A 19,159-nucleotide genomic window follows, 5' to 3' on the forward strand; every position below is an offset into this window, starting at 1 on the left:
AACAATTGTCCGTAGAGCTCCGAGACAGGATTGTGTCGAGGCACAGATCTGGGGAAGGGAATCAAAACATTTCTGTAAAATTGAATGTCCCCAAGAACACAGTGTCCTCCATGATTCTTAAAGGGAAGACGTTTGGAACCAACTAGAGACTCTTCCTAGAGGTGGCTACCTGGCCAAACTGAGCAATCGGGGAGAAGTGCCTTGGTCAGGGAGGTGACCATGAAACCGATGGTCATTCTGACAGAGCTCTGGAGATGGGAGAACCTTCCAGAAGGAGAACCATCTCTGCATCACTCCACCAATCAGGCCTTTATGGTAGAGTGGCCCGATGGAAGCCACTCCTTAGTAAAAGGCACATGGCAGCCTGCTTGGAGTTTGCCAAAAGGCACCTTAAGGACTCTCAAACCACGAGAAACAAGATTCTCTGGTCTGATGAAACCATGAACTCTTTGGCCTGGATGCCAAGCATCATGTCTGGAGGGAACCTGGCACCATCCTTACGGTGAAGCATGGTGGTGACAGCATCATGCTTTGGGGATGTTTTTCAGAGGCAGGGACTGGGAAACTAGTCAGGATCGAGGGAAAGATGAACGTAGCAAAGTATAGAGAGATCCTTGATAAAAACCTGCTCCAGAGCACTCAGGACCTCAGACTGAGGTGAAGGTTCGCCTTCCAACAAGACAACGACCCTAAGCACACAGCCAATACAACACAGGAGTGTATTGTATTCGGGACAAGTCTCTGAATGTCTTTGAGTGGCCCAGCCAGAGCCCGGACTTGAACCTGATCGAACATCTCTGGAGAGACCTGAAATTAACTGTGCAGCGATGCTCCCCATCCAACCTGACAGAGCTTGAGAGGATCTGCAGAGAAGAATGGGAGAAACTCCCCAAATACCGGTGTGCCAAACTTGTAGCGTCATACTCAAGAAGACTAAACGCTGTAATCTCTGCCAAAGGTGCTTCAACAAAGTACTGAGAAAAGGGTCTGAATACTTACGTAAATGTAATATTTCAGTTTTCCTGTTTAGTACATTTGCACAAATAAAAAATTTGGACATTTGCTTTGTCATTATGGGGTACTGGGGTATTGTGATGTCATTATGGGGTACTGTGATGTCATTATGGGGTATTGTGATGTCATTATGGGGTATTGTGATGTCATTATGGGGTATTGTGATGTCATTATGGGGTATTGTGTGTAGATTGATGAGGAAAAAAGCGATTTAATACATTTTAGAATAAGGTTGTAACGTAACAAAATGTGGAAAAAGTCAAGGGGTCTGAATACTTTCTGAATGCAGTGTATATGGTCATAATATGACCTTTGAAATGTCTCTAATCCCTTGGAACTTTTGTGAGTGTAATGTTTACTGTTCACTTTATATTGTTTATTTCACTTTTGTTTATTATCTATTTAACTTGCTTTGGCAATGCTAACATATGTTTTTCCATGCCAATAAAGACCTTTGAATTAAATTGAGAGAGAGAGAGAGAGAAATAAAGAGAGAGAGAGAAATAAAGAGAGAGAGAGAAATAAAGAGAGAGAGAGAGAGAAATAAAGAGAGAGAGAGAGAGAGAGAGAGAGAGAGAGAGAGAGCTACCCTTTGGTGCATCTACAGGTTCTGTTGTGTTATTATGCTAGCTGGCTGATTCCAATAATGAAGAGGATAAACCTGAGAGCTAGAGGGGGAGGACATGCTGCTATACAGATCTATTCATCTCTATATATCTAAAGGGAATGAATGACAGTGAGTGGGAGTGCAGTGGCTCAGTTGGTACAAGAGGAGAGGGGAGGGGTCGGGGGGGGGGGAGGGGAGAGGAAGAGAGAGGAGGGGAGAGGAAGAGAGAGGAGGGGAGGGGACAGGAGATGAGGAAAAAGAAGAGAAGAGGAAGAGAGAGGAGGAGAGGAGAGGACAGGAGAGGAGGAGAAAGGAAAGGAAGAGAGAGGAGGAGAGGGGACACGAGAGGAGAGAGGACAGAAGGGTAGGGGACAGGAGAGGAGGAGAGAGGAGAGAAGGGGAGAGGATAGGAGAAAAGGGGAGGGGACAGGAGAGGAGGAGAGAGGAGAGAAGGAGAGAGGATAGGAGAGGAGGAGAGAAGGGGAGGGGACAGGAGAGGAGGACAGAGGAGAGAAGGGGAGAGGATAGGAGAGGAGGAGAGAAGGGGAGGGGACAGGAGAGGAGAAGAGAAGGGGAGAGGATAGGAGAGGAGGAGAGAGGAGAGAAGGGGAGAGGATAGGAGAGGAGGAGAGAGAAGGGGAGGGGACAGGAGAGGAGGATAGAGGAGAGAAGGGGAGGGGACAGGAGAGGAGGAGAGAGAAGGGGATTGGATAGGAGAGGAGGAGAGAAGTGGAGGGGACAGGAGAGGAGGAGAGAAGGGGATGGGACAGGAGAGAAGGAGAGAGGGAATGAATGACAGTGAGTGGGAGTGTAGTGGCTCAGTTGGTACAAGAGGAGAGGGGAGGGGTCGGGGGAGGGGAGGGAGAGGAAGAGAGAGGAGGGGGAGAGGAAGAGAGAGGAGGGGAGGGGACAGGAGATGAGGAAAAAGAAGAGAAGAGGAAGAGGAGGAGGAGAGGACAGAGAGGAGGAGAAAGGAAAGGTAGAGAGAGGAGGGGGGACACGAGAGGAGAGAGGACAGAAGGGTAGGGGACAGGAGAGGAGGAGAGGAGAGAAGGGGAGAGGATAGGAGAAAAGGGGAGGGGACAGGAGAGGAGGAGGAGGAGAGAGAGGAGAGGAGATAGGAGGAGAGAAGGGGGAGGGGACAGGAGAGGAGGACAGAGGAGAGAAGGGGAGAGGATAGGAGAGGAGGAGAGGGGGAGGGGACAGGAGAGGAGGAGAGAAGGGGAGAGGATAGGAGAGGAGGAGGAGAGAAGGGGAGAGGATAGGAGAGGAGAGAGGGGAGGGGACAGGAGAGGAGGACAGAGGAGAGAAGGGGAGAGGAGAGGAGAGGAGGAGAGGAGGGGAAGGAGAGGAGGATAGAGGAGAGAAGGGGAGGAGGAGAGGAGAGAAGGGGAGGGGACAGGAGAGGAGGATAGAGAAGAGAAGGGGAGTAGATAGGAGAGGAGGAGGAAAGGGAGGGGACAGGAGAGGAGGAGGGAGAGGAGGAGAGAAGGGGATGGGACAGGAGAGAAGGAGAGAGGGAATGAATGACAGTGAGTGTAGTGGCTCAGTTGGTACAAGAGGAGAGGGGAGGGGTCGGGAGGGGAGGGGAGAGGAGAGGAAGAGAGAGGAGGGGAGAGGAAGAGAGAGGATGGGAGGGGACAGGAGATGAGGAAAAAGAAGAGAAGAGGAAGAGAGAGGAGGAGAGAAGAGAGGAGGAGAGAAGAGGACAGGAGAGGAGGAGAAAGGAAAGGAAGAGAGAGGAGGGGAGGGGACACGAGAGGAGAGAGGACAGAAGGGGAGGGGACAGGAGAGGAGGAGAGAGGAGAGAAGGGGAGAGGATAGGAGAGGAGGAGAGAAGGGGAGGGGACAGGAGAGCAGGAGAGAGGAGAGAAGGGGAGAGGATAGGAGAAAGGGGGAGGGGACAGGAGAGGAGGAGAGAGGAGAGAAGGAGAGAGGATAGGAGAGGAGGAGAGAAGGGAGGGGACAGGAGAGGAGGACAGAAGGGGAGGGGACAGGAGAGGAGGAGAGAGGAGAAGGGGAGAGGATAGGAGAGGAGGAGAGAAGGGGAGGGGACAGGAGAGGAGGACAGAGGAGAGAAGGGGAGAGGATAGGAGAAAAGGGGGGGACAGGAGAGGAGGAGAGAGGAGAGAAGGAGAGAGGATAGGAGAGGAGGAGAGAGAAGGGAGGGGACAGGAGAGGAGGACAGAAGGGGAGGGCACAGGAGAGGAGAAGTGAAGGGGAGAGGATAGGAGAGGAGAGGAGCCGAGAAGGGGAGGGGACAGGAGAGGAGGACAGAGGAGAGAAGGGGAGAGGATAGGAGAGGAGGAGAGAAGGGGAGGGGACAGGAGAGGAGGATAGAGGAGAGAAGGGGAGTGGATAGGAGAGGAGGAGAGAGGAGAGAAGGGGACAGGAGAGGAGGATAGAGGAGAGAAGGGGAGGGGACAGGAGAGGAGGAGAGAGAAGAAAAGGGGAGTGGATAGGAGAGGAGGAGAGAAGGGGAGGGGACAGGAGAGGAGGAGAGAGGAGAGAAGGGGAGAGGACAGGAGAGGAGGAGAGAAGGGGAGAGGACAGAAGAGAGGAGAGAAGGGGATGGGACAGGAGAGAAGTGGAGGGGACAGGAGAGGAGGAGAGAAGAGAAGGGGAGTGGATAGGAGAGGAGGAGAGAAGGGGAGGGGAGGGGACAGGAGAGGAGGAGAGAGGAGAGAGGGGGGAGAGGAGAGAAGGAGAGAGAGGACAGGAGAGAAGGAGAGAGGAGAGAGAAGGGGAGGAGAGAGGAAAGACAGAGGACTGCATACCACAACTTGGCTGATGCTGATGCTGCGGGTGCCGGCCAGTAGGCACCATGACGGAGAAACAGCGAGACAGTGCGTGTGTGTGTGTGAGCTTAGCCTAGCTGCTGGGCCCAGTGATAAACATCTGGCAGCCTACGGCTCCACCGACAGAGAATAGAGGGATGAGAGAGGGAAGGAGGGATGAGAGAGGGAAGGAGGAATGAGAAAGGGAAGACAAGCTAACTCACTGCTAGCTCCAGATACCCTGTGTTTCACCTCTAAACCTCCCCCCGGGTGACTCCATAGCCTCTCTGATGCAATAATCCATTTGAATGCTGTCAGCGCCTATCCGGCTGTAACAGGGGCATTTGTAAGTAATTGAAGCCCTGAGCGAGAGAGAGGCAGACAGGCAGGGCTGTAGAGGTGTGAGGAGGGAGAAATCATGACATTAGCCAATTTACCGTGTGATCAGGAGGGAGGGAGGGTGAGAGAGAAAGAGAAAGGGAGGGAGGGATAAAGAGAGAGAGAGAGAGAGAGGAGAGGGAGGGATAAAGAGAGAGAGAGAGAGAGAGAGAGGGAGGGAGGGATAAAGAGAGAGAGAGAGAGAGAGAGAGAGAGAGAGAGAGGGAGAGAGAGGGAGAGATAGAGAGAGAGGGAGAGAGAGAGAGAGAGAGAGAGAGGGGGAGGGAGAGAGAGAGAGAGAGGGGGAGAGAGAGAGAGAAGGAGGGCGAGAGGGAGGGAGGTAGGGAGGGAGGGAAGGAAGGAGGGAGGGAGGGAAAGTGAGTGATGGGTCTAATGGAGTCATTATCGCTGGTTGGGTGGCGTCGGTCCAAGTATTGCATACCAATAAAGCCTTTTCTCTCATCTATCTAGCCAGTGGCTGTTATCTAATGTCTGGAAGAACTGGTCTAATTCAGTGGTGTAAAGTACTTAAGTAAAAATACTTTAAAGTATTACTTAAGTAGTTTTGGGGGGTATCTGTACTTTACTTTAATTGGCTATTTATATTTTTGACAACTTTTACTTTTACTTCACGACATTCCTTAAGAAAATGATGTACTTTTTACTCCATACATTTTCCTGACACCCAAAAGTACTCGTTACATTTTGTATGCTTAGCGGGACAGAAAATGGTCCAATTCATACACTTATCAAAAGAACATTCCTCGTCATCCCAAATGCCTGGTTTGCATAATGAATTTTAAATTATTTGTACTTTTAGTGTTGATACTTAAGTATATTTAAAACCAACTACTTTTAGACTTTCATTCAAGTAGTATTTTTGCTCAAGTATGAAAATTGGGTACTTTTTCCACCACTGGTCTAATTAGAGGCCGGGGGGCCAGTGTGTCTACCCAGAGAGAAAAGAGCCTCGGGCTGGGCCAAGCAACTGGGAAGGCAGGGTCTGGAGGGCCGGGAGCCTGGGGGGTATGGCACGACCACAGGACTGGGGGACTTACTGTTGGTTTTGAGGCAGACTGAAGGGATAGAGGACTGGGGGACTTACTGTTGGTTTTGAGGCGGGCTGAAGGGATAGAGGACTGGGGGACTTACTGTTGGTTTTGAGGCGGGCTGGGTCGCTGTTGCGGCTGCCTGCCTGGTTGATTGCCTTGACAAAGAAGACATAACGTGTTCCACTCTGCAGGCCGTGCACCGTGTAGTGGTTCTGCTTGATGTTGGGGACAATCATCCAACTGTCCACACTGTTATACAGACCTGGAGAGAGATACAGACTGTTATAGAGACCTAGAGATACAGACTGTTATAGAGACCTAGAGATACAGACTGTTATAGAGACCTAGACCTGTTATAGAGACCTAGAGATACAGACTGCTATAGAGATCTAGAGATACAGACTGTTATAGAGACCTAGAGATACAGACTGTTATAGAGACCTAGAGATACAGACTGTTATAGAGACCAGGAGATACAGACCTGACAAGTTAACAAGGCTGACTTATTCACACTCCCTGTTCCAACATCAAGTCTGACTTATACACAACTCCAACTGTGACTTATAACACAACATCAAACTTATAACAAACATCACTATGACTTATAACACAACATCACTATGTGACTTATATCACACAACATCACTATGTGACTTATAACACAACATCACTATGTGACTTATAACACAACATCACTATGTGACTTATGACACAACATCACTATGTGACTTATAACACAACATCACTATGTGACTTATAACACAACATCACTATGTGACTTATAACACAACATCACTATGTGACTTATAACACAACATCACTATGTGACTTATAACACAACATCACTATGTGACTTATAACACAACATCACTATGTGACTTATAACACAACATCACTATGTGACTTATAACACAACATCACTATGTGACTTATAACACAACATCACTATGTGACTTATAACACAACATCACTATGTGACTTATAACACAACAACATCACTATGTGACTTATAACACAACATCACTATGTGACTTATAACACAACATCACTATGTGACTTATAACACAACATCACTATGTGACTTATAACACAACACCATATGTGACTTATAACACAACATCACTATGTGACTTATAACACAACATCACTATGTGACTTATAACACAACATCACTATGTGACTTATAACACAACATCACTATGTGACTTATGACACAACATCACTATGTGACTTATGACACAACATCACTAAGTGACTTATGACACAACATCACTATGTGACTTATAACACAACATGCTGACTTATCACCAACACGCAATCTTATGACACAGCATGATGCACATTCAAACTACAGCATCATAATCTTTAACAATACTTGGGACAGAGAAATGTACATTCCAAAATAAGTAGTGGTTAGTAAAGACGTAATTGTAATTTCTAAAACATATCCTTGTAAAAAACAAAGTCTCCTAAATAGATAAATACAGGGTCCTGTGGGCCTGTAAACTCGAACGACAATACTGTTCTTTCCAAAATATCCACTATTTTTTTTCTTCTCCCAGTCTCCAAAGTATTGTCATTATGCTTGAAAACCAGAAGAGCTTTCAGCCTATACGACGTGTCCCTTTAGACAGGGACAAGACGTGAATTATTGAAGGGAGCTGGAACCAAGAGCATGTTTAAGTAATAACACAGGTTCAGGCCTCCCGAATGGCGCCGTGGTCTAAGACACTGCATCCCAGTGCTAGCTGTGCCACTAGAGATTCTGGGTTCAAGTCCAAGTTCTGTTGCAGCTGGAGACCCATGGGGTGGCGCACAATTAGCCCTGCGTAGTCCGGGTTAGGGGAGGGTTTGGCCGGCAGGGATGTCCTTGTCCCATCGAGCACTAGTGGCTCCTGTGGCGTGCCGGGCGCAGTGCACGGTGACACGGTCGCCAGGTGTACAGTGTTGGTTCATAGAACGAGCTGTCCTGATAACTACAATATACTGCTATACTACAAACACACTGTCCTGATAACTACAATATACTGCTATACTACAAACATACTGTCCTGATAACTACAATATACTGCTATACTACAAACATACTGTCCTGATAACTACAATATACTGCTATACTACAAACATACTGTCCTGATAACTACAATATACTGCTATACTACAAACACACTGTCCTGATAACTACAATATACTGCTATACTACAAACACACTGTCCTGATAACTACAATATACTGCTATACTACAAACACACTGTCCTGATAACTACAATATACTGCTATACTACAAACATACTGTCCTGATAACTACAATATACTGCTATACTACAAACACACTGTCCTGATAACTACAATATACTGCTATACTACAAACACACTGTCCTGATAACTAAATATACTGCTATACTACAAACACACTGTCCTGATAACTACAATATACCGATATACTACAAACACACTGTCCTGATAACTATAATATACTGCTATACTACAAACACACTGTCCTGATAACTACAATATACTGCTATACTGCAAACATACTGTCCTGATAACTACAATATACTGCTATACTACAAACACACTGTCCTGATAACTACAATATACTGCTATACTGCAAACACACTGTCCTGATAACACAATATACAACAAACACACTGTCCTGATAACTACAATATACCGCTATACTATAAACACACTGTCCTGATAACACAATATACTGCTATACTACAAACACACTGTCCTGATAACTACAATATACTGCTATACTACAAACACACTGTCCTGATAACTACAATATACTGCTATACTACAAACACACTGTCCTGATAACTACAATATACTGCTATACTACAAACACACTGTCTTGATAACTACAATATACTGCTATACTGCAAACATACTGTCCTGATAACTACAATATACTGCTATACTACAAACACACTGTCCTGATAACTACAATATACTGCTATACTGCAAACATACTGTCCTGATAACTACAATATACTGCTATACTACAAACACACTGTCCTGATAACTACAATATACTGCTATACTGCAAACACACTGTCCTGATAACACAATATACTGCTATACTACAAACACACTGTCCTGATAACTACAATATACCGCTATACTATAAACACACTGTCCTGATAACACAATATACTGCTATACTACAAACACACTATCCTGATAACTACAATATACTGCTATACTACAAACACACTGTCCTGATAACTACAATATACTGCTATACTACAAACACACTGTCCTGATAACACAATATACTGCTATACTACAAACACACTGTCCTGATAACTACAATATACCGCTATACTATAAACACACTGTCCTGATAACACAATATACTGCTATACTACAAACACACTATCCTGATAACTACAATATACTGCTATACTACAAACACACTGTCCTGATAACTACAATATACTGCTATACTACAAACACACTGTCCTGATAACTACAATATACTGCTATACTACAAACACACTGTCCTGATAACTACAATATACTGCAAACATACTGTCCTGATAACACAATATACTGCTATACTACAAACACACTGTCCTGATAACACAATATACTGCTATACTACAAACACACTATCCTGATAACTACAATATACTGCTATACTACAAACACACTGTCCTGATAACTACAATATACTGCTATACTACAAACATACTGTCCTGATAACTACAATATACTGCTATACTACAAACACACTGTCCTGATAACTACAATATACTGCTATACTACAAACACACTGTCCTGATAACACAATATACTGCTATACTACAAACACACTGTCCTGATAACTACAATATACCGCTATACTATAAACACACTGTCCTGATAACACAATATACTGCTATACTACAAACACACTATCCTGATAACTACAATATACTGCTATACTACAAACACACTGTCCTGATAACTACAATATACTGCTATACTACAAACACACTGTCCTGATAACACAATATACTGCTATACTACAAACACACTGTCCTGATAACTACAATATACCGCTATACTATAAACACACTGTCCTGATAACACAATATACTGCTATACTACAAACACACTGTCCTGATAACTACAATATACTGCTATACTACAAACACACTGTCCTGATAACTACAATATACTGCTATACTACAAACACACTGTCCTGATAACTACAATATACTGCTATACTACAAACACACTGTCCTGATAACTACAATATACTGCAAACATACTGTCCTGATAACACAATATACTGCTATACTACAAACACACTGTCCTGATAACACAATATACTGCTATACTACAAACACACTATCCTGATAACTACAATATACTGCTATACTACAAACACACTGTCCTGATAACTACAATATACCACTATACTACAAACACACTGTCCTGATAACTACAATATACTGCTATACTACAAACACACTGTCCTGATAACTACAATATACTGCTATACTACAAACACACTGTCCTGATAACACAATATACCGCTATACTGCAAACACACTGTCCTGATAACTACAATATACTGCTATACTACAAACACACTGTCCTGATAACACAATATACTGCTATACTGCAAACATACTGTCCTGATAACTACAATATACTGCTATACTACAAACACACTGTCCTGATAACTACAATATACTGCTATACTACAAACACACTGTCCTGATAACTACAATATACCGCTATACTATAAACACACTGTCCTGATAACACAATATACTGCTATACTGCAAACACACTGTCCTGATAACACAATATACTGCTATACTACAAACACACTGACCTGATAACACAATATACTGCTATACTACAAACACACTGTCCTGATAACTACAATATACTGCTATACTGCAAACACACTGTCCTGATAACTACAACATACTGCTATACTACAAACACACTGTCCTGATAACACAATATACTGCTATACTGCAAACACACTGTCCTGATAACTAAAATATACTGCTATACTACAAACACACTGTCCTGATAACTACAATATACTGCTATACTACAAACACACTGTCCTGATAACTACAATATACTGCTATACTGCAAACATACTGTCCTGATAACTACAATATACTGCTATACTACAAACACACTGTCCTGATAACTACAATATACTGCTATACTACAAACACACTGTCCTGATAACTACAATATACTGCTATACTACAAACACACTGTCCTGATAACTACAATATACTGCTATACTACAAACACACTGTCCTGATAACACAATATACTGCTATACTGCAAACACACTGTCCTGATAACTACAATATACTGCTATACTACAAACACACTGTCCTGATAACTACAATATACTGCTATACTACAAACACACTGTCCTGATAACTACAATATACCGCTATACTACAAACACACTGTCCTGATAACTACAATATACTGCTATACTACAAACACACTGTCCTGATAACTACAATATACTGCTATACTACAAACGCACTGTCCTGATAACACAATATACTGCTATACTGCAAACACACTGTCCTGATAACTACAATATACTGCTATACTACAAACACACTGTCCTGATAACTACAATATACTGCTATACTACAAACACACTGTCCTGATAACTACAATATACTGCTACACTACAAACGCACTGTCCTGATAACACAATATACTGCTATACTACAAACACACTGTCCTGATAACTACAATATACTGCTATACTGCAAACACACTGTCCTGATAACTACAATATACTGCTATACTACAAACACACTGTCCTGATAACTACAATATACCGCTATACTACAAACACACTGTCCTGATAACTACAATATACTGCTATACTACAAACACACTGTCCTGATAACTACAATATACTGCTATACTACAAACACACTGTCCTGATAACACAATATACTGCTATACTGCAAACAGACTGTCCTGATAACTACAATATACTGCTATACTACAAACACACTGTCCTGATAACTACAATATACTGCTATACTACAAACACACTGTCCTGATAACTACAATATACTGCTATACTACAAACACACTGCCCTGATAACACAATATACTGCTATACTGCAAACACACTGTCCTGATAACACAATATACTGCTATACTGCAAACACACTGACCTGATAACACAATATACTGCTATACTGCAAACACACTGTCCTGATAACACAATATACTGCTATACTACAAACACACTGACCTGATAACACAATATACTGCTATACTGCAAACACACTGTCCTGATAACTACAATATACTGCTATACTACAAACACACTGTCCTGATAACTACAATATACTGCTATACTACAAACACACTGTCCTGATAACTACAATATACTGCTATACTACAAACACACTGTCCTGATAACTACAATATACCGCTATACTACAAACACACTGTCCTGATAACTACAATATACTGCTATACTACAAACACACTGTCCTGATAACTACAATATACTGCTATACTACAAACACACTGTCCTGATAACTACAATATACCGCTATACTACAAACACACTGTCCTGATAACTACAATATACCGCTATACTACAAACACACTGTCCTGATAACTACAATATACCGCTATACTACAAACACACTGTCCTGATAACACAATATACTGCTATACTGCAAACACACTGTCCTGATAACACAATATACTGCTATACTGCAAACACACTGACCTGATAACACAATATACTGCTATACTGCAAACACACTGTCCTGATAACTACAATATACTGCTATACTGCAAACACACTGTCCTGATAACTACAATATACTGCTATACTACAAACACACTGTCCTGATAACTACAATATACTGCTATACTACAAACACACTGTCCTGATAACTACAATATACTGCTATACTACAAACACACTGTCCTGATAACTACAATATACTGCTATACTACAAACACACTGTCCTGATAACTACAATATACTGCTATACTACAAACACACTGTCCTGATAACTACAATATACCGCTATACTACAAACACACTGTCCTGATAACTACAATATACTGCTATACTACAAACACACTGTCCTGATAACTACAATATACTGCTATACTACAAACACACTGTCCTGATAACTACAATATACTGTCCTACAAACGCACTAACTACAATATACTGCTATACTACAAACACACTGTCCTGATAACTACAATATACTGCTATACTACAAACACACTGTCCTGATAACACAATATACTGCTATACTACAAACACACTGTCCTGATAACACAATACAATAAACACACTACCTGCACAATATACTGCTATACAAACACACTGTCCTGATAACTACAATATACTGCTATACTGTCAAACTACAATATACTGCTATACCTGATAACTACAATATACCGCTATACTACAAACACACTGTCCTGATAACTACAATATACTGCTATACTACAAACACACTGTCCTGATAACTACAATATACTGCTATACTACAAACACACTGTCCTGATAACACAATATACTGCTATACTGCAAACACACTGTCCTGATAACTACAATATACTGCTATACTACAAACACACTGTCCTGATAACTACAATATACTGCTATACTACAAACACACTGTCCTGATAACTACAATATACTGCTACACTACAAACACACTGTCCTGATAACACAATATACTGCTATACTGCAAACACACTGTCCTGATAACACAATATACTGCTATACTGCAAACACACTGACCTGATAACACAATATACTGCTATACTGCAAACGCACTGTCCTGATAACTACAATATACTGCTATACTACAAACACACTGACCTGATAACACAATATACTGCTATACTGCAAACACACTGTCCTGATAACTACAATATACTGCTATACTACAAACACACTGTCCTGATAACTACAATATACTGCTATACTACAAACACACTGTCCTGATAACTACAATATACTGCTATACTACAAACACACTGTCCTGATAACTACAATATACTGCTATACTACAAACACACTGTCCTGATAACTACAATATACTGCTATACTACAAACACACTGTCCTGATAACTACAATATACCGCTATACTACAAACACACTGTCCTGATAACACAATATACTGCTATACTGCAAACACACTGTCCTGATAACACAATATACTGCTATACTGCAAACACACTGACCTGATAACACAATATACTGCTATACTGCAAACACACTGTCCTGATAACTACAACATACTGCTATACTACAAACACACTGTCCTGATAACACAATATACTGCTATACTGCAAACACACTGTCCTGATAACTAAAATATACCGCTATACTACAAACACACTGTCCTGATAACTACAATATACTGCTATACTACAAACACACTGTCCTGATAACTACAATATACTGCTATACTACAAACACACTGTCCTGATAACTACAATATACTGCTATACTACAAACACACTGTCCTGATAACACAATATACTGCTATACTGCAAACACACTGTCCTGATAACTACAATATACTGCTATACTACAAACACACTGTCCTGATAACTACAATATACTGCTATACTACAAACACACTGTCCTGATAACTACAATATACTGCTACACTACAAACACACTGTCCTGATAACACAATATACTGCTATACTGCAAACACACTGTCCTGATAACACAATATACTGCTATACTGCAAACACACTGACCTGATAACACAATATACTGCTATACTGCAAACACACTGTCCTGATAACTACAATATACTGCTATACTACAAACACACTGTCCTGATAACACAATATACTGCTATACTGCAAACACACTGTCCTGATAACTACAATATACTGCTATACTACAAACACACTGTCCTGATAACTACAATATACTGCTATACTACAAACACACTGTCCTGATAACTACAATATACTGCTATACTACAAACACACTGTCCTGATAACTACAATATACCGCTATACTACAAACACACTGTCCTGATAACTACAATATACTGCTATACTACAAACGCACTGTCCTGATAACTACAATATACTGCTATACTACAAACACACTGTCCTGATAACTACAATATACTGCTATACTACAAACGCACTGTCCTGATAACTACAATATACTGCTATACTACAAACACACTGTCCTGATAACTACAATATACTGCTATACTACAAACACACTGTCCTGATAACTACAATATACTGCTATACTGCAAACACACTGTCCTGATAACACAATATACTGCTATACTGCAAACACACTGACCTGATAACACAATATACTGCTATACTGCAAACACACTGTCCTGATAACTACAACATACTGCTATACTACAAACACACTGTCCTGATAACACAATATACTGCTATACTGCAAACACACTGTCCTGATAACTAAAATATACTGCTATACTACAAACACACTGTCCTGATAACTACAATATACTGCTATACTACAAACACACTGTCCTGATAACTACAATATACTGCTATACTGCAAACATACTGTCCTGATAACTACAATATACTGCTATACTACAAACACACTGTCCTGATAACTACAATATACTGCTATACTACAAACACACTGTCCTGATAACTACAATATACTGCTATACTACAAACACACTGTCCTGATAACTACAATATACTGCTATACTACAAACACACTGTCCTGATAACACAATATACTGCTATACTGCAAACACACTGTCCTGATAACTACAATATACTGCTATACTGCAAACACACTGTCCTGATAACTACAATATACTGCTATACTACAAACACACTGTCCTGATAACTACAATATACCGCTATACTACAAACACACTGTCCTGATAACTACAATATACTGCTATACTACAAACACACTGTCCTGATAACTACAATATACTGCTATACTACAAACACACTGTCCTGATAACTACAATATACTGCTATACTACAAACACACTGTCCTGATAACTACAATATACTGCTATACTACAAACACACTGTCCTGATAACTACAATATACTGCTATACTACAAACACACTGTCCTGATAACTACAATATACTGCTATACTACAAACACACTGACCTGATAACTACAATATACTGCTATACTGCAAACACACTGTCCTGATAACTACAATATACTGCTATACTACAAACACACTGTCCTGATAACTACAATATACTGCTATACTACAAACACACTGTCCTGATAACTACAATATACTGCTATACTACAAACACACTGTCCTGATAACTACAATATACTGCTATACTACAAACACACTGTCCTGATAACTACAATATACTGCTATACTACAAACACACTGTCCTGATAACTACAATATACTGCTATACTACAAACACACTGTCCTGATAACTACAATATACTGCTATACTACAAACACACTGTCCTGATAACTACAATATACTGCTATACTACAAACACACTGTCCTGATAACTACAATATACTGCTATACTACAAACACACTGTCCTGATAACTACAATATACTGCTATACTACAAACACACTGTCCTGATAACTACAATATACTGCTATACTACAAACACACTGTCCTGATAACTACAATATACTGCTATACTACAAACACACTGTCCTGATAACACAATATACTGCTATACTGCAAACACACTGTCCTGATAACACAATATACTGCTATACTGCAAACACACTGTCCTGATAACTACAATATACTGCTATACTACAAACACACTGTCCTGATAACTACAATATACTGCTATACTACAAACACACTGTCCTGATAACTACAATATACTGCTATACTACAAACACACTGTCCTGATAACTACAATATACTGCTATACTACAAACACACTGTCCTGATAACTACAATATACTGCTATACTGCAAACACACTGTCCTGATAACTACAATATACTGCTATACTACAAACACACTGTCCTGATAACACAATATACTGCTATACTACAAACACACTGTCCTGATAACTACAATATACTGCTATACTACAAACACACTGTCCTGATAACACAATATACTGCTATACTGTCCTGATAACACAATATACTGCTATACTGCAAACACACTGACCTGATAACACAATATACTGCTATACTGCAAACACACTGTCCTGATAACTACAATATACTGCTATACTACAAACACACTGACCTGATAACACAATATACTGCTATACTGCAAACACACTGTCCTGATAACTACAATATACTGCTATACTACAAACACACTGTCCTGATAACTACAATATACTGCTATACTACAAACACACTGTCCTGATAACTACAATATACTGCTATACTACAAACACACTGTCCTGATAACTACAATATACCGCTATACTACAAACACACTGTCCTGATAACTACAATATACTGCTATACTACAAACACACTGTCCTGATAACTACAATATACTGCTATACTACAAACACACTGTCCTGATAACTACAATATACTGCTATACTACAAACGCACTGTCCTGATAACTACAATATACTGCTATACTACAAACACACTGTCCTGATAACTACAATATACCGCTATACTACAAACACACTGTCCTGATAACACAATATACTGCTATACTGCAAACACACTGTCCTGATAACACAATATACTGCTATACTGCAAACACACTGACCTGATAACACAATATACTGCTATACTGCAAACACACTGTCCTGATAACTACAACATACTGCTATACTACAAACACACTGTCCTGATAACACAATATACTGCTATACTGCAAACACACTGTCCTGATAACTAAAATATACCGCTATACTACAAACACACTGTCCTGATAACTACAATATACTGCTATACTACAAACACACTGTCCTGATAACTACAATATACTGCTATACTACAAACGCACTGTCCTGATAACTACAATATACTGCTATACTACAAACGCACTGTCCTGATAACACAATATACTGCTATACTGCAAACACACTGTCCTGATAACTACAATATACTGCTATACTACAAACACACTGTCCTGATAACTACAATATACTGCTATACTACAAACACACTGTCCTGATAACTACAATATACTGCTACACTACAAACACACTGTCCTGATAACACAATATACTGCTATACTGCAAACACACTGTCCTGATAACACAATATACTGCTATACTGCAAACACACTGACCTGATAACACAATATACTGCTATACTGCAAACGCACTGTCCTGATAACTACAATATACTGCTATACTACAAACACACTGACCTGATAACACAATATACTGCTATACTGCAAACACACTGTCCTGATAACTACAATATACTGCTATACTACAAACACACTGTCCTGATAACTACAATATACTGCTATACTACAAACACACTGTCCTGATAACTACAATATACCGCTATACTACAAACACACTGTCCTGATAACTACAATATACCGCTATACTACAAACACACTGTCCTGATAACTACAATATACTGCTATACTACAAACACACTGTCCTGATAACTACAATATACTGCTATACTACAAACACACTGTCCTGATAACTACAATATACTGCTATACTACAAACGCACTGTCCTGATAACTACAATATACTGCTATACTACAAACACACTGTCCTGATAACTACAATATACCGCTATACTACAAACACACTGTCCTGATAACACAATATACTGCTATACTGCAAACACACTGTCCTGATAACACAATATACTGCTATACTGCAAACACACTGACCTGATAACACAATATACTGCTATACTGCAAACACACTGTCCTGATAACTACAACATACTGCTATACTACAAACACACTGTCCTGATAACACAATATACTGCTATACTGCAAACACACTGTCCTGATAACTAAAATATACCGCTATACTACAAACACACTGTCCTGATAACTACAATATACTGCTATACTACAAACGCACTGTCCTGATAACTACAATATACTGCTATACTGCAAACACACTGTCCTGATAACTACAATATACTGCTATACTACAAACGCACTGTCCTGATAACTACAATATACTGCTATACTACAAACGCACTGTCCTGATAACTACAATATACTGCTATACTGCAAACACACTGTCCTGATAACTACAATATACCGCTATACTACAAACACACTGTCCTGATAACTACAATATACTGCTATACTACAAACACACTGACCTGATAACTACAATATACTGCTATACTGCAAACACACTGTCCTGATAACT

The 19,159-nt window shown here is 40.7% G+C and overlaps 1 protein-coding gene across 1 annotated transcript in view; it reads right to left on the reverse strand.

Moving 5' to 3' along the window:
* Window positions 1-19,159, reverse strand: part of LOC112238083 (probable E3 ubiquitin-protein ligase MID2) — a 186,236-nt gene that overhangs the window by 7,331 nt on the left and 159,746 nt on the right. Inside the window, exon 9 of the mRNA XM_042303478.1 lies at window positions 5,929-6,090. Within this exon, the coding sequence (XP_042159412.1) occupies window positions 5,929-6,090 (162 nt within the window). The remainder of the gene's footprint in view (window positions 1-5,928; window positions 6,091-19,159) is intronic.

Source organism: Oncorhynchus tshawytscha, linkage group LG21 (assembly GCF_018296145.1).
Source record: "Oncorhynchus tshawytscha isolate Ot180627B linkage group LG21, Otsh_v2.0, whole genome shotgun sequence".
NCBI lineage: Eukaryota > Metazoa > Chordata > Actinopteri > Salmoniformes > Salmonidae > Oncorhynchus > Oncorhynchus tshawytscha.